Consider the following 17970-nt stretch of genomic DNA (forward strand, 5'->3'; position numbering starts at 1 on the left):
CAAAACAGCTTTCGCTGTAGCATACTTTGCTATTTATTTTCAATTCCTGTGCTTGAAGCCCATTCATTGAGCTTGTACAAGTCCAACAGCCAATGCCAAGAGTAGCTCCAGTGCAACCCATTTAGAGACAAAACCTTTCACCAAAGGCCACAGAAGATGAGTGGAAGCTATCAATAGAAATGAACATCTCTCTGCTGCCCACGTCTTTCTTTGGTAGGTCCTTTAGAATAGTTATCTCTATTTTCCTCATCTCAGCAGCTGTAAAAGCGCAGTCTGCTGGGTAGGGTACGTGCAGTCAGAACTCCTTGATCTTCCTCAAAGACCTCGTGATACACAGACTAAAAGAACCAGTGCTTCAAAGACCTGCAACAGCTACAACCCAGACATACCTAACCAGGTTTCTTCTTCCTCAGATAATTTCAGCTGTTAAAAGTTTTTAGAAAAACACAGAAAAAACACTTAGAGTAGGTAAGTCCCTTTGAACGCAGATCTGCTATGTCCTCCACTGGAAGCATGCACGATTCTGCTCAGCCACCTTCTAGAACAATAAAGACTAACAGGTGGTGCAGATCAATGTCATCAGCAGTACGACGACCAAAAAGACACTTGAAGAGTTCATCTTGCTTAGCCAAGAAACGGAGATGTCAGAGAAACTAGCTTCACTGCACCCACCGGGAAGCTGAGGACAAGAGATCTACTCCAGACTTGAGCTCACCGTTTCTGAGCAACAATCCTTAACCTGGGTACCTGCAACAGAGGACTGGAACAGGTCAACCCAGTAGTGCCAAGGCATCGCCCCGTCAGGGCAGTGCTGAGTCCCACAGCTCGGCCACAGGGCCCGCAGGTCACGCTGCTCATCAGAGCACGAGGTGACATGTCCTACGCACACACGGAGGATAAAGGACACGGACAAGGCCCCAGCAAGGGAAAAACTACAGCGTGTTCTCAGTGGGCTGATGCAAGGGAGATGGCTTTTAACACAGAAGAGCAAGTCCTGCCCCTCTCTAGGCTGTCTGAACTTGGTGGCTAGCACAAATGGCTGGAGATGTACCTGAGGTACACTGCAAGAGCAAATACCAGCAGGATTAAGAAAAACAATCTCCAAACCTGGCTTTCTAGCTAAACAGCTTCTCAATTATAATGGGTCTCAGGCATCCAAAAATTACTGAAAATCTACAAAAATAAAAAGACTTGGGAAATAAATTCTAAAAATCTAATTTCTTAGTCAAGAGAAACTAAATAATTCCATCATGGAGACTCCATATGTCACCAGATTACACGTGACCAATGTGCGATTTCGTACTTGGTTCTTTTATTTTTATTCATTTATTGGTAAAGCACAGTGTTTGCATCAAAGCCGTAATAAATGCTATTTTGTTTGGAAGAGATGCCGTGTTACAGCCAAAATGAGACGTTCTCCTTAGCCGGTTTACAAAGGCAATCCCATACACTGCCCGAACCTTTTCTTACTGCGGCATTCTCCTATTAATGCCTGCTATTCTGCAGATGCTGGAGCAATGTTTCACACCGAAATACAAGCCTGCTTACCTAGCAGAAATCAAGACAGTTTGGACTATTTTTTTTTTGTCCTTTTTAAAAAGCACAGGCTGAAAAGCAAAGCACCGATGAAGAAGCCCGTGGCCGCCTGCCACAGCGGCGGAGCCCGCAGCCCATCCTGCATGCCAACCGCGAACAATTGCTCGCCACAAAGCCCCTTTTGTCTCCAGGGCCGCTGCAACCTGGAGGGGGGAACGAACCTCTGCGAGACCTAAATAAGAGTTAAATAAGTATGAAATAAAAAAAAAAAAAAAAAACCCACGCTGCAAGGCAGCTTGCTAACAAGCGATGGTTTACAAACGCCACAGCCCAAACCCTCAGAGCCCGGTGACTTGCTCGGCTGCGCCTCGGAATAAGAGGAGCCATTAACTCACACGCCAGATGGCCGATAAAGCATCGGCTGTAAGAAACAGCACAGTAACATGTTCAGGCCTTTCTTCTGGAAGAATCTACCGAAGGCGGAACCAGAGAGATTGCAAGTAAGCAATGCCCCACACGATGCCCCTTCCAGCCCTCCCCCCCCCGCCCCCGGCCGCCCTCCCGGCGCGGGGGCTCGGTGTCCGCGGCCCCCGCGGGCGCTGCGCTGCCCGCCCCGCCCCGCTCACCGCCGCGCTGGGCGCTGTGCCCCGCCGGCAGCCCGTTGTCGTACGGCTCCCACGTCTTCTGCAGCGGGTTCTGCGTGAGCTCCCGCGACGGCGACGCCGCCGCCATCCTCGGCCGCCTCCCGGAGCACGGCGGCGCCGCCCCCTCGGCACGGCCCGGCCCGGCCCGGCCCGGCCCGCGGGGAGCTGCCCGCCCCTCAGGCGGCGGCCCCTCAGGCGCGCTGCCGCCCCCCAGAGCCTCGAGCCCCCGCTGCCGCCCGCAGCCCGGGGTAGGTGGGCGGGCCGCGCGGCCCCGTCACGGCGACGGCCTGCTGCGCCGCCTGCCTGTGGGCAGGCCACACGGGACACCTGGGTTTTGACAAGGCGCCCCTCACAGCGCAGCGCAGCGCAGCCGGGACAGAAGGACGTGGATGTGGGGTTCCCGCCACAGGGGACAGTCCTCAGCGACTCTGGGTGGCTGATGGGCGCAGGAGGGGACTGCACTCTCAGCAGCCAGCACAATCAGCCCGCAGAATGATATCACGATACTTCCAAAAGGAATGTTAGGGCTTAACAGAGTCCCACGGCCAGTCAGCAAACGTTGGTTTAGAAAATCAGACACTGAATAATACATTTGTTCAATTACACTCTATGTCACAAGGAAGGCTAAATTAATACCAGTGCAGAAAATCGTAAGTAAACAGCAAGTTCCTAACATCTTGTTTAGCCGCAAAATAAACAAACTCACAACATGCAGTGGAAGAATACAGTTCTGCAGTAGAAATGGTGTGGCTTAAATAGAGCATCCAGCTGCCCTGTTTCACATCAACTTTACCAGCTTTACGGCTCTGAGAAATCCCACACCTACGTTCATTGGTGGACTTGCTGGGTTAGCTTCACCTGGGCTAAGCAAAGTCATTAAAGAGGTGAATATTTCACTATTGCATACACCTCCATCTTCATACTTTACACGCAGATTCTCAGGGCACTTAGGTTATGGTGGTCAAACGCAACATGCATTTTTGTTCTTGTTACCTATCAGGTACTCAGACACTTTGACATTAGCATATATATAAACATGACTCAATGCGTCTGCATATGTGTATATACATATATTTAAATACTAGTCGGAGTCCGAGCATCTGAGGATCATTTTCAGTTTTTCTACTCCACCACAAGCCAAAAGGTAGCTTTTTAAACAACAAAAAATCTGTCCTCGGAGACGTTAGGTAAGACGCTCACAGGAAAGTTGATGCTGTTCTTCCAAAACCATGTGTGCTTGACCTGCCCTTCCCTCTTCACAAAGTTCATTTCCTTCTCTTCAAGACTGATTACAGTTTTCAACCCTTGGGGCCTGCACTATGTTTTTATGTCAGCAATTCTTTCTTGATTTTGTTTTGACTCTATAGCTGACGCAGGGGGGCAGAGGGGTTACAGGATTTACGTTATAAGGGTCAGAAAACAAGAAGCAGAGAGAGGAAGGACTTTATGAACATTTAAAGGCTTCTGTCTTTTTTCTGTTAAGCATGTATTTACTTCCAAAAGATACCAAAAGCCCCGTGAGCAGGAGCAGCTTAATCTGTGTTCCAGGTCAAACCCATCGCCCCGTCGCCTGTGTGTAGACGTCGCATCGCAGCCAGCCGATGACTGACTGAAGGGCAGTCCAGCATCAGTCCAGCATCAGCCCTGATGTGTCTGCCTTAGACTTCTGATCAGGGCAATGCCATGGGGATGCTCCAGCTTTCCTAACAGTTCCTCCATTAAAGACGGCAAGTCCACACTTAATGGAACAAAGTATTAAGAGAAAAAGGAGATTAATGCCAGCTTTGGAAAGGCACTTCTCAGGCCTGTCGTGCATTCATTAAGTAGAAAACAGCAAGGTGCCATCTCCCTCCAGCCTCTACAAATGAAGTTTGTTTCTCCTTTCTGCAAATCCACTCAGCACACAAGAAATGAACTCCACTCACTGACCTACCTACCTCACACCTGAAAGCGCTGACCTGATGTTGTTAATACAAGAACAGCATTCCTCAAAGGCCTGCAGGGTAAATTACTACATTTCTAAATCTTGCCCCAAACATTAGGCGCACCACACACAAACTCTCTTGCTCTGGCAGATTTAAGGCTGTGGCACCTGTGCAAAACTTAAATAAGGGTTTGTCGAGCTGTTATAACTTCATGGTTGTGGCCATGGGCTGCTTTACTGAGAAGACAAAGTGAATACAGAAATATTGTGCCACTCCTGAGGTCTTCTTTCAGAACATGGTTTTCAAGGGCACTACGTTGAATTCCTAGACAAAGACAAAATAAACATTGCTCAAGTAGACTCCAGATAAGTGATGGAGATCACCTTCTACACAATCACCTTGTCATCAACCCCTGTCCGAATACAAAGGCTGGAGAAGCAAGGTTGGTTTCTGCAGGTGAGCTGTTGCAGACTTGGCTTTGCTACAGGGAAACCACAAATAAGCCTCTACTCTTTGGAAGGGTTTTACACAAAGCTTCTGCTCTCAGGGCCACGCTGAGCTGAAATCTTACCTGCAAAGACACCTCTCTGAAGAGAGAAAATGCCGCAGAGAAAGGTAGCCTTGGAAAGGAACTGCTGCACAGAAACAGAGCACGCTTAAGCCAACTAACCAAGCTTTCCTTATTGTTTTCAAACAACTGGCTGACAAGACAGGAAAGTCTTATGGCTTCATGCATACAGCAAGTGGTAATTATTTCTCTGAGACAAGGAAAGAGAAAAGAGGAGACTGCAACAAGGCTTCTGCCTGATCGTACAGGAACCCTACCTTCTATCTGTAAATAAGCGGGATCGTATTTTAACTATATAATAGAGTTCCACTGTATCTGCAGCTTACTTTCATGGGTCTCTTTTCCATGCTCAAGATGTCACTTTGTAGCCTGACAGCCTATAAGACATCCATAAACCACCCAACATCTGTGGCTTCTGTCTTTCTACCTTTTCTCTGACAGCACCAGCTCACTGCTTGGAGTGAGAAAAGAAGACTTTCCAGTCCTCCGGGTGTCCACGCCCTCGCTACGCCAAGCTCAACAGATACAGGTCATGAAAAAACAGTTCACAAACCTTTCTGCAGAGCAGAAGATTCTGCTACTTGAAAATATATTTGTAAAATGCTTAAAGAACACACTGCCAGCCAGAGGTCACAGCACACGCTGTACATAAACAGGATATTTACAAAGAAGTCACCACACTGAGCCGAGCCCTGGAGATCAAGCATGTGCAATGTTTCAGCTGAGGCTGACCAGAGCTGGGAGCGCTGTGACAATATCCTGTTCCTACTCACAGCAAAATGAGAAATGACTTCTTCGGGGAAGTTCCTGAAATACACACGGGAACGCCTCCACGATAAAAAGACGGTAAAACACAAGCTTTCCATTTTCACTCCCCTCTTATCACCCCTGTTTAAATAAGCCCCGTGATGCTGGCCGTGCTTTCCAAGACACCGCGAGCCGCAAGCCAGCAGCACGTAGAGATCCACCGGGCGTTACGTTACCGGGATCACCGACACGCCTGCAAGGAGGACGCAACCCGAAAACTCCGAGACCTTTCGCACCACAGAGGTCAGCCACCGCGGCCCGTGTCACCGGGGGGCCCGACTTCCCCTCCCCTCTCCTCGGGGAAGCCTTGCGCTCCCCCCAGCCCGGGCACCGGCCTCTCAGACCCGCGGGGCCGAGCTCCGTGGGCGGCCGGCAGGCGGCACCCCGACACCGCCCGGCGCTCAGCGGGCGCGCAGGCACCGCGCCGGCCTCCGGACGCGGAGCTCGGGCAGCCGCCGGCACCCACACCAAAAACGAAGCGGCTTTGCGCTTCCAAACCCGGCACCTAACCTGCCCGCCGCGCCCTTCCCGGAGTCCTGACTGATATTAAAGGGTGCCAGCTCTGGGTTCTGAGCTCCCAACGCAGAGTTAAAGGCTGCGGAAGGGTTATCGGGAAGAAAAGTCTTATCTGCTAATCCTGACTTTTTTCCCCTTAACCAAAGACATTAAAAAACCAGACATTATATTATTGGGTGGGGGAGAGATCCCCAGTCAGTCTTAGAACTAAATACTCCCCCCCTTTTTTTTTGTATGTATTACTAACAAATGATATTTCTTCATTAACCTAACACTTCCATTTCTCTAAAGCAATTCTCTTCCCACAATGTCATGAGGTACATTTTTTTTCCCTGCAGTATCAGTTATTTACTCAGCACTTTGAGGAAACCAACAGAGCTAGCAAAAGCCTAAATCCAAGCGTTCCCTATTGCAAGTAGCAGGCTGCTCTGCCAGCTGAAAGTAGCAGGTAGGAATTAGCATAAATGATCCCACCTTTAAATAGGCATCTTCATTGTCTACATATCACAATGGTGAGAGGAAAGAGAAGAGCTAACAGTCCTTATTCCCCCTTTAAAAAGTTGTACAGATAGGGCTGTATATTTCTGCAGCTTACAACTCTAAAAGACTTCAGCCACACAACACAAGCTTATTTTAAAACGAGCTAAGGAGGCACAGAAGAATACAGAATTTGCCAAGATCTTTAGCATGAAAGTTATTTCAGAAACACAGGCACGCACCAGCACAGTCTTCAGGCACACGCATCTCTTGCTTATCCAGCCAGCGTCAGCGTCCAACCAACACTCCCTGCTTCCACGCAGGCTGGGCGGCCATACCCAGCTAACTGGCAGCCTGCTGTGCTTGAGTCACAATATTTGTATGAAGCCCACAGGATAATTCCTACCGAAGTTATAACCGATTTTTCTATTTTAATGAAGAAATGATGTCACATCTACCTTTAGCAGGCTTGCAGTTGTCCTTCATTGGCCAGATCTGTGCAGCTGGAAGGAGGATTAGAGGATCACATAAACTAATTCAGCTAAACAACCTGAGGATAGCCAGCAACAGCTATCTAATATACAAGGCAGTTGCAACACTGCGAGCCAATTAAAAGAGATGGTGACCAAACACACAGCTATGCTTCACCCTTTTTGTTCACAAGCAACAACACTCCAGCATTTCAGAACCAGATTTTGGGTGGAACGGGAGAGATTTCTCCCCACGCACCTTATAAGCAACAGTGCTGCTTTCATTTTGACCAAGCACTTGCTGCGGTGCTGATACACGGCGAAAAGCTGCTGCTTGAGGGTAATGACAGCATCCAAGCTTCCACCTGCACTGAGTTTCAGCTATAATGACCAAAACTACCATAGAGCAGATGGGACACTTGGCCCTCTCTGTGACAACCCTTATTACATCAGCTCCTCGGCTGGGAACACACTGTTCCCTCCCCTGGGCAATTCCTATATTCCTGAAGTACGGATCAGGCCCAGCAGGTTTTTCTCCCAGTGGAAGAGATGCCTTTAACAAGCTGCGTAGGTATGTTGTCACCTTTGTAAGGCAAGAACTAACCCAACCTTGGTGTGAAAAGAGCCAAAAAGGCAGCTCTCTTCCTCCTGGGCTGTTTGTGAGTTCCTGAATGATGACAAAGATGATGCCTTCAGAACCATCATCCTGTCTTTGGAACCATGCATCCTTTAACTCATGATTCCTCATGAGTTAAAGGACTTCTCACACAGCTTCCCACAGAGAACAGGATGAGTTCCCTCCATAGCGAGCTTAGCAAGCACAGTGAGCAAACGGGGCGGAGAGCTGTAATACCACCTTAGCAAAACGACATACATTGATTCATGCCTTCTAAGGTCAGTTTCTCAGAACTTTCAATTACGTCACCATCTTAAATGAAGATTTCCCATCTCCTCAAGATTGCCAATGGTTATCTCCACAACCAAAAGTACCATCCATTTTGTTTTCCTATTCAGCCTAATATCACAGGAGTCAAACCAACAAAAATGAGAAATAGCCCACTAAGTCCTGAAAAAATGTCAAGCATCCCACATTACGAGTTCAGCAGGTTCCCTATACCATCTCCACTTGTCTTTCCATTTACCACCTGATTCCAAATCAACTGTAATCAAGAGGACCAGATATTTTGATACACAGGCCTAGCACTTACTCCATTTCTTTTGAGAAGAAAAAAGTGCATTACTGGTACCATTCACTCCATGTCCTATTTCATATCGCTGCCTAAAGGGAAAAAAGTTTTAGTTCTTTTGGAGTGGACCTGCTACATCAAAGACAAGCATAGCCTTAAGGATTCAGAACTTTAAAAAGAATCTGGCCTCAACAACACACACCTATAGATGTTATTTTTATGAGTGTTTATTTTATTATTGGACTTCCTGGCTGCAGTTCAAGCTACTAATGAGATTTGGGGAAAAAAAAAAACACAACGTCATCACGCCCTACATGAGAATGAGGTACTACCAGGAGCAAGACATCTCTTCAGTGCTAATTGGGGATCAGATTTAAACAACACCCTAGATCCCATATTGACAAAGCTGTATAAATGCAAACACTCGAGAGATTTCTTAAGCTGAAACAATATAATATTCCTTAGCATACATTAGAAAAACAAAAAATCATCTAAACAGAAGACATTGGTATAAAGTACATCAGTGAGAAAATGAGCTCGTACCTATTCTAACAGATCTGACACAAGGGAAGATCTTACAGGGCTCAGGCACTCAGAAGCCTCAGCCACACTTCTTGGCTGGAGAGAGGACTAATTCCCACACTAATTTGCATTCATTATATTTTCTTTATCATCTGCTGAAGCATCATAATAGATATTCATCATGCATGCAAAACAATGATGTATCCCTTACAGCACTATTTATATGTGGCTTGATTCCAGCATGGTTATGTGCTTTCAAAAGCATAACAACCTAGCGATCAAGAAGCAAGCGCTTGCTATATAAGGGTTTTTATTGCAAGAATTGTATCAATAAAGCCTCGAACAGCTTTCTACTGAACTCATGCATTGTGTTGTATGCATATAAAACCTATCGGGCAATCAAGATAACTTGGGGGTAGATGTGTTATCAGCAGAAGGTCATGTCACCAACATAGGGACCGAATGAGAGTCCAGGGATATTCACATGCACGTTACTGACGTCAGCAAGAACAGCAAAATACACCTTGCTACACTGACACTCTGATCCTTGTTATCTTTATGTGAACCATTCTTGAAAGCATGGCCTTTCAGAGTAGTTTTATTATTTCTGAATGTATAAACACGTTAATTTAGATATTTTTTACATTCCAGAAGAAATAATCGCTTTATCTTAAACATGGGAAAAACCTAACACCTGGAAAAAAACATGTTGATTGGACGCTGTGATTTTCCTGCAAGGAAGGCTAGATCGCTAATCCATTACACCTCCCATCCAAGCAGCCACCTCCCACCTTCGACTCTGAGCATGCTGAAATGAGTTCCCTGAAAAATTAGGCCAGATCCTCAAGTGATGCTCCCAGGTATGGCTTAAAACTATTTCCATCATCACAACATTAAAGCAATGTTTTAAATCTTCCTGTTATGATGCAAGATAAAGGAAAGAAAGCATCCATTATTCATGCTATCTGAGTGCAACCCAGTTTTAAGAAACCCTTTGTAGCTTACTGTACACCAGCAACTTCAAACTATTTACACGAGGGGGTGGCTGCTCCTAAGAAGAGCAGAAAGAGAACATTAAAACTGGTGGCGTTTGCACAAATTGCCCATTTGCATTCACAGGTCTAGAGGGTAACTGGAAATACAGTTTCCAAGACGGTAAGCCTGCCATAGAAAGTCGTTCCTACACATTGTTCCGGTAGCGTCCGATGTTGTTACTACAGCAACAGCACGTACAGCATTGCACAATCTCTGGAGGGCGGGTGGGTGTACCCTGAAACATTTTCCTCTTCCTTGGTAGTGTGATGCAGCAGCAAGGCCGCTTCCCCCAGCTGCATCAGTTACCTGGAATCCGTGATGCAACCCAAGACAACCAAGGCTAGAGAAGCTTGAAATATTTGAACAAGAAAACACAAACACACACCTGCATTCACCAGCGTGTTTGTCTTTGCGCCTCTTGAAGCTACATGAAAACAACGTCTGCAAAGTGGTCTGAAAGTGTACCTATCGCCTTGAACCTCTCTATTCCTTTGCGGACACATGAGCATATTAGAAAAATCTTCCCAATTCCTAATATTTGGGTTTGCTGTTATGAGTAAAAGTATAGTTAAAAGAAGCATGAGGGAAGGATTAGCAATTTTAAATAAAAGAGAGAACCCTTCTCTAGGCTGAAAGGCTTATGAATTATGTTCACTTACAGCTAGTTTTGTATTAGGTATTTTAACATTTATTATGTATACATGTCCTTTGTATACATATCCTTCATTCAGCTAGGACACGATGAATGCCACTTGTTTACAACAGCTAAAGCTGTGCTGCTAAATGTAAAAAACAGCAGGGCAAGGGCAGCTGACTTCTAAGAGAAGAACTTAACACTATCTAAAACCAGATGCTATCGACTGACTTCAGCAGTAGAATTTCTCAGGACATCCATTTAAAATAAAAACAGCTGAAAAGATTTACTATATGCATTAGGAAAGAAAAGTTATATGGTGAGCTGGAAAAGGAGAAATACATTGACAATAAAGAACGTGCAGAATTTCTATGGGATTTAAGCACATGAAGTAAACCAAAGGAATAAAAACAACCTAAAAGGCTTCAGGACGAAGCTACCCATCAGATGGCAGCGTTTTAAAAGACAAGAGAGAAAGGGAACTCATGAAGCATGGTAAGGGGCGTTGGGGTTTGAAATCGAGTTACTACTGATGGAGAAATCAAAGAGAAAAACACCAGCAGAAAGACAGATGCTGGTCTGGATGAAGCAAACCGTCAGAGGTATAGAGTGCATCTGTGAGTCATCAGCACATAATAGAAGCTGAAGCCATGTGAATGCCTGAAATAGGGCATGGGGAGACAAGAGAAAAGCAAGGTCATGTTGTGGGAGGAGGAGGAGGAAACATGGGCTGGGGGGTGGAAAGAGTATCATAAAGGCAAAAACAACAAGATGTTAGAAGAAGCAGCGACTATGCAGAGAGGTCGGGGAGAACAAGAAAAAAAACATGTCTCTTTGAACATTCTGGTTCCATCAGTAAGGTGTAAATTGGCAGAGACCAGTTTGAAAACATCTAAAGCGGACTCAGAGCAGACATGGAGTTGGAGGTTGTACAATCTCACGTTGTTAGAGGGACAGGACTTGTCCAAGAGCTAGAACAAACAAACAGAAAAAGAGGTGAGTACAGTTCCAACAGGGTATAGCATTCAGCATATATTACCGTATGGGATAAGCGGGTCACTAATGGAAAAGCCCATGGTGATGGAAACAATAGCAAACAAGTTATTGGGGCAGCAACTGGGCCTGAAGTCCTGCACCCACACCTACAGTTACTCCCGGTTTCACGTGCATGCTGTAGGCAGCAGAGATTGGAAGGCAGGTTTTTGAAAATGAGGAATAAATCCCCCTGGAAAGGCAGCATGGAAAACTGACACTGACACAAGGAGCAAAAAAAAAACTCGCAGCATACATGTCGCCAGCTGCCTCTGGAACTGTTCTTGAGCTCTGTGGAAAAGGAGCGTATTCATCCAAACAAAAATACAAGAGAGCTAGAGCAAAGCTTCTCAGCAGAGTTTATAATAAAAGCAAAATTCACCTCAATTTAGCAAGCTGCAATGCTGTCATACAGTCTAAAACCTAGCACTGGAGGTGACAGAACACCGGACAGACATACCACGATCCCAATCACAAGCAAATCTGTGTCTTCATAGCCTCCAGGGCAGATTTCTCATTTTCTGTGTGTTTTGCAAGTACAGCTAGATGGCTTATCAGCTTCCTGAGACTAACAGGATCAATACGTAGATGAGGAAGCTTAATAAGGATAATAAAATTACAACAGCCAAAATAATCTAATTTGTGAAGTGCAGGCAGGCTAAACAACAGAAATATTACAAATAAAAACTGCTGCAAAGGCGAAACATTTACCAAACGACAGTTGCCATCATAATATTAGCAAAGAAACCTTTTTTGTTTGTATTTAAAAACAAAATCCCTCAATTCTCAATTATATTTCTAAAAAGAGCTTTGTTTCAGCACCAGTCTCTGTAGAGAAAATAAATCATAATGAATGACTGCAGAGTGGAGAAGGCCATACTCCAGCACGTACAGCATATGGGAGAGACTGGCACCACAATATGTAAATACACATCCAAAGAATTAAATTTTAATATAAATTGAAAGCAAATAGCACACGCAGCAGCGGTAGCAACCTGACAAGCAGGGGACGGATGCTTCAGGTTAGGAGCACCCACATTATTTTGTTAAAGTGCATTAGCCACAGCCTGAAAAGTAGCTCCAGAAAGAGACAACACTCGAGGAAACTGGAAAAAAAAAAAAAAAGGTTCCCTGTGATGTAAAGCAGAGGGGTTTGCTAGAGGAAAAGGAAACCAAGAAGCTTGGGTGCCCAAACACAATCCTGAATATTAATGTTGTTAGAAGACTTTCATGTCCCAGCATAAACAGCCTCCCTCCAGTATGTGAGTGGGGATGGGCTTGATATAATTCACTTCATGTTAGTATTCGGCTATGTAAACGGGATATGATGGTGGAGCAAAACCAAAACAGATCAAATGCAAACGCATGCACTCTCCACCTCCCATGAAACATCAGCTGTTCAGGCTCGCTTGCTCAAGCCCTGTCCCTTCAGGAATCACATGGCCAGGTCATCCATTAATTTGAACCTTTTTGGACACAGGTCTCAAAAACATTAAAATCTCCTACATTTTAGTGAAAACTGGCTATCAAGAGAAAAGAGCTACCCTGCCTGCACTTCAGCCTTCCCCATCAGACACGAGACTGGCACTGGATGAGCCCAGGTCCTCAGACATGACCCAAACCCGGGGAAGAACAAACAGTTACAGCCACAAGACCTATATCCATGGGAGACATCTCTTCCAGAACTGCTTGAATTTTAAGTTTCCATACCCTAACCCCCAAGTGGAGCATTTCTCAGAGAAAAAATAAAATAAAATGAAAGAGAGGGAGAGAAGAAAAAGAAAAAAACACAGCTAGATCAATCTCCTACAGAAAATGAGGAATGACTTTGACTAACAGGAGAGCTGCTTTCCTCCACAACGAGGGCTGCCTTGGTGCTTGTTCCACTCCTCCTTCATCCCTACCAGCCTGCCTCTTGCAAGCCACCTAAATTTTTTTAATTGCAAGAGGTCATGAACCCCTGAAATCCCCCCATTGTTTTGGGGAAACTGGTTTCACACTGATAATAGAAAAACTACAAAGCTCTTCTGTTTTTCTCCCTCCTCAGCACAGAAGGTAGATGTTGCAGAGCTCCAAGCTGAAGAATATCCATCAGGTTCCCATGAATGACAAATGTTGCTTGTTATTAACTGACAACATCGATTAGATCTCCAGGGATATATGATCATAAGAGAAAACTTAAGAGGAAGAAAAAGGCAGCCTTAAATCCAAATATTGTTGTGGCAGCAATAATTGTCAAAAACAATCTCGGATGCGTTAAAACAACTCAAATTTTTAATTTATGTCAAAAGAGGTGTGCGTAGCCATACGGAAGCTTTTAACTATAAATAAATCACTACAAATATTTTGTCCCTTGCATCACTTGACATAAACTACCCATGGGCAAACTGGGTATGTCATCCAGCAGTGAGGATTGCTTGCTGTTTAAGGAAACTTTCCTGTTTATGCACCTAAATACACGCAGGATCAAACCAAGCCTCGGCAGTTTCAGTACAGACGAATCCAGCTCACAAAACTTACAGCTATCTGCAGATGGAGAAACCATCCAAGTGTGAACCCGTTTCAAAAGATGCCACACCGCAGCCCTTCTGAGCGGGGCAGGATCAGCACGTCCGAGTGACATGTCGCTGTCACCACGCGGCTTCGCGCCAACCCCGCAGCAAGCTGAGAGCCCCCGAGCCCTGGCAGCCCAGCGATCCCTGTCCTGGGGCACAACATGCACACACCCAGCCCCGAGCCCATGGAGAAGAGAGAGGCTTGACGCTACACAGAGAGAGGAGAAAATGCACATCAGGAAAAAGAATAAGGTTGGGAAGAAGTTTGGTGGTCCACTATCTAGTGACAAGGTGAACTAGGGACTTCATGGCCTGTAAACAAGATAGTAACGTCCTGAATCATCTGAAAACTAATGCCACGCAGTCATTTTGGATATCTAAGTAACCAGTCGTGCTGAAATTATACCCACATGCACAGATTTAAAGCTGCAACAGGCACATTATATCCACAAGGGCACTCATGACAAATCCGTCCCATTTTATTAATAAAACATTACAAAACAACCCTCTTATCCATCATGTGGAGAAAAGTCAGTGCAATTAGGAGACTCGTCGTGTGCATTCAGGCCCTACCACAAAAGTCGCTCACTGAAAGATTTCAGGCTCATCGCAGCGCGCAGATTGAGCTCCTCAAACGTTACGGATGCCAGCGCCCCGAAGAGCCCCCCCTTCACCAGCCTCTCAAACAACAGACGAGGTTTTTGGACATAGCAGAACCTCAAGGGCACTTCAAACCACGCAGGTAATACGACACACTTCATGCAAAACCAGAAACATCGCTTCTCGTCGCAGCGACACAAACTCACGGACCCACCAGGTCGGAGCGATTTTACCCAAACCACGCTGCTACACTCAGCAACTCCAAGGTTAGCACTTCACCTGGCAGCACATTAAATACGTCTGGGGATCAGTATTCATAATTAGCGTGCGATTACAATATTTAGGGCCAGGGTTTGGCAGGCACCCAAGAACAAGCCTGGTTATTAGCCAGCCCGAGCCAGCGCGGTCTCTTGGAGTGAGCCAGGCCAGCACTCCACCGGAAACTTCCCCTCCACGCAACCAAATCACGCCAAAATAACCCCCCGGCCTCTGCAAATACCAATGCGTGTGGCTCCTTTCCATGTCCCCACTTTGAGCACCTAATAAAAATTGAGTAAAACCAGGAATCCACTTAGCTTACTTAATTTCAGCTGCTAGAGAGCCCGACGAGACAGATAAGCAACTTCAGACTTCTTTATTCCCTTTTACCCCCTTGTAGGATTTAATCACTGGACCTCTTATGCTCTCAGAGAGCTCAAGTCAAGCACTGTCTGTGACAAAAGGTTAGCGGACAATTATTTGACCAAAAATGGGACGAAAAAAGGCTTCTGGGGAAAACCAGAGCAGGCACAAGGAACACAGCACTTCCCATATCTGTGGCTGCTGCTTCCTCCACTGCACGTTGAGAGTTTTTGTCATTTCTGCAACATTTGCCTTGTGAACTTTTCCATGGACCTGCCCCACGCAGGGCGTGGGGACAACAAGCCTACCCTATATTCTGTACGCAAAACAATAATCAAAAATAACACACAGAGCGAGAAGGTGAGAGTACCCCACCAAGTCTTTTCCTTCAGAAAAAAAAGCAGAAAACCTCCCTACAACGCCTTCCAGCGTTTAAAGTCCGATGCAGAGAAAAACGGCTGGGCCAGCGTGCTGCATGCAGCTCGAGCCCCAAGGAAACCACACAGCCTCAGCCAGCAATCTGGGATGCAGCCGCGGTGCTCCGCCGGCAGCGAGACACCAGACACAAGCTGCACTGACCAAATCTCTGATTCAGAGGAGCAGAAGGAACATTGATGCAATCCAGTTGAGAAATAGACTGGTGTAACCAAGCTGATTTTTTTTAATTAGATGGATGACACAAAAACCATAAAACTGCTAAAAGCACTTCACTTAATCCAACAACACCCTGCTGCTGGGCTATGTTGGTAAAACTTTGCGCTTTTTCCTAACAAAATGTCCTATTTCACTCAATCCAAGCAGACCCTCCCTCCGAGTGACCTCGACAAAGTTCTCAGACAAAAATCCTCCCCGAGAAGCTCCCCGCGCAGTGCCCTCATCCTGCATAGCTATCCCTACACGAATGCCCTCATCTATCCCTACACGAATGCCCTCATTAGATGATGGTTCAAAATGACCGGGACCTGATGTAAATGGATGCTGTTGCTTTTAATTGCAGCCATAATTATGGGAGTGCCTCGCAGCTGAGTAAGGCCACATGAAGCAAACTTACTGGAAGCCTCGCGGAGAGCCCCGCGCTCGCCCCCCCCGGCTCCCCCCGAGTGACCCCACGCGGGATCGCTCCCGCTTGGCTCAAACTGGTTCCGCCTCGCGCTGCCCAGTTGCTGTCGGACATCTGGGGAGGTTTAACTGGAAAGGAGCGGGGTTTTAAGCCCGAGCCAGTTTCTGCCCTGGCTCCCCCTCCTGCCCCAGGCTGCGGCAGAGCCCGGGAGGAGCGGGGCTCGCCCTCCGCAGCCAAGGTCCCCCGCAAATAAGCGGGGGGTACCCCGCGGAGGGGGGGGGTGGGGGCTGGATCCCGCCGCCCCCCGCTGACCCGGGGCCGTGGCCATCGCCCTCCCCTCCAAAAAAAACCCCCCGTGGGCCTCCGCCGCCCCCCAACGCCCCCGGTCCTACCTCTGCGGTGTCGGCCCTGCGGGCGGCGGCGGCCCCACATCGGCGCCGCTGCCTCCGCTCCTGCGGAGCTGCCCGCGGCTGGGCGCGGAGCGGGGGCGGGACCGGGCCGGGGCCGAACAGGAGCGGCCCCGGGCAGCGCCCCCCCCCCCCCCCCCCGCCGCCGCCCGCCCCCGGGCAGCGCCCGCCGCGGAGGAAAGGGCAGGTGCGGGAGCGGGGAGGGCGCTCGGAGCCCCCCACGGGAGCCGGGGCCGGAGCCGGGTGGCTCCGAGCCCCCCGCAGCGCTGGGCAGGGAGCCCGAGGGGCACCAGCCCGACGGGGAGGGGGGGCAGGAGGATTTCACCTTAAGATCGAAAGGGTTGACACAGGGGATGGAATTTGTAGTTGTTTTTTTTTGTTTTTTTTTGTTTTTTTTTTTTCCTTAAACTTCACGTGATGTTTTATTTATTACCGTGGCAGGATGGTTTTTAGTCAATGCCTTCGTCCTCCTGCCTGGCTCCCTCCAAGAGGGCTCAAGCCATCCCTGCTTGCTGCCCGGGCAGCTGGTTCCAGGCCAACACAGGTACCAAAAGCGCCGCAACCGTCCTGGCTCTGCCTGGGAATCACCAGAGGTTTAAACCTTCAGTTACCAACGTGCAGCTTCTTAAACGTTAATCACTTACAGAGATGAAGTCATGTGAAAGAAAGGTTGGCTTTTTCATAAACATGGAGTGTTTATGTGCTTATCTCCAGATGATGATGCCCCCTGCAATGAGGAAGCTCAGTGCCCGAGGTCAGCACGGTGCTGGTGTCGGTGTCACTTCCCTGACGCGTGTGTGAGGTGACTCACACCCAGCTCCCGCTGCTCCCCTCGTCCTGGGCTGTACCTAAAGAACGCATCGACCTACTCAGAAACCACTCTGGAAATCAGATTGTTAGGGACCGTGGGTGAGTGGGGAGAAAAAAGTTGCCCTGGAATTAAAGGGGCAACCTTCTGTTTTTTGGGGGATCCCTCAAAGTAAGATCCAGCTCCTTGTGCATCCCCTGGATCACCGAACGGCTTCTAAGGGTGTCTCCGTGCGAGTGGTGGTCTCTGGGGGGGGCAAGCAGAGCTTCCTGCCGTGCCCACCTCCTGGGCAGCACGTCATCCTCCCTAACTCCCTGTGATTCTGTCTGGACTATTGATACTTCATTTGCTTCACTGGCACGGACAAAACAGTGCAAAACACGATTTGGGTCTTGGTGTGCAATTCCTTCCAGCTTGGGGCTGCTGGCTGGAGCTGTCTGGGAGTTGCTACGTGAGAAATGTCCTCAAATTGCAGCCCCCCTGGGACAGGGGCAAAGCCCCGTCTTGTCTGGTCTCTCCCCGAAACATCTTATAGTTGTGGTTTCTGGGTTTAGCAAAGTCTTTTC

The 17970-nt window shown here is 47.5% G+C and overlaps 1 protein-coding gene and 1 long non-coding RNA gene across 6 annotated transcripts in view; one reads left to right on the top strand and one right to left on the bottom strand.

Annotated features, from left to right (window-relative positions):
• LOC121075246 (6-phosphofructo-2-kinase/fructose-2,6-bisphosphatase 4) overlaps window positions 1–16693 on the bottom strand; it is a 49528-nt gene extending 32835 nt beyond the window's left edge. The window contains exon 1 of one of the 5 annotated variants that reach the window (XM_040568268.1): window positions 16582–16693. In XM_040568268.1, the coding sequence (XP_040424202.1) occupies window positions 16582–16621 (40 nt within the window). In that variant the 5' untranslated portion in view covers window positions 16622–16693. Of the gene's footprint in view, window positions 1–2162; window positions 2307–6931; window positions 7032–16581 lie in introns of those variants that run through there. The other 4 variants (XM_040568267.1, XM_040568269.1, XM_040568265.1 and 1 more) reach the window with 4 other exon arrangements.
• LOC121075247 lies at window positions 5036–10202 on the top strand. The gene is made up of 3 exons (XR_005822839.1): window positions 5036–5519; window positions 9304–9512; window positions 9950–10202. It is a non-coding gene; the product is annotated as an uncharacterized LOC121075247 (long non-coding RNA).
• Window positions 16694–17970: the final 1277 nt, after the last annotated feature.

The sequence above is a fragment of the Cygnus olor genome, chromosome 10 (assembly GCF_009769625.2).
Source record: "Cygnus olor isolate bCygOlo1 chromosome 10, bCygOlo1.pri.v2, whole genome shotgun sequence".
NCBI lineage: Eukaryota > Metazoa > Chordata > Aves > Anseriformes > Anatidae > Cygnus > Cygnus olor.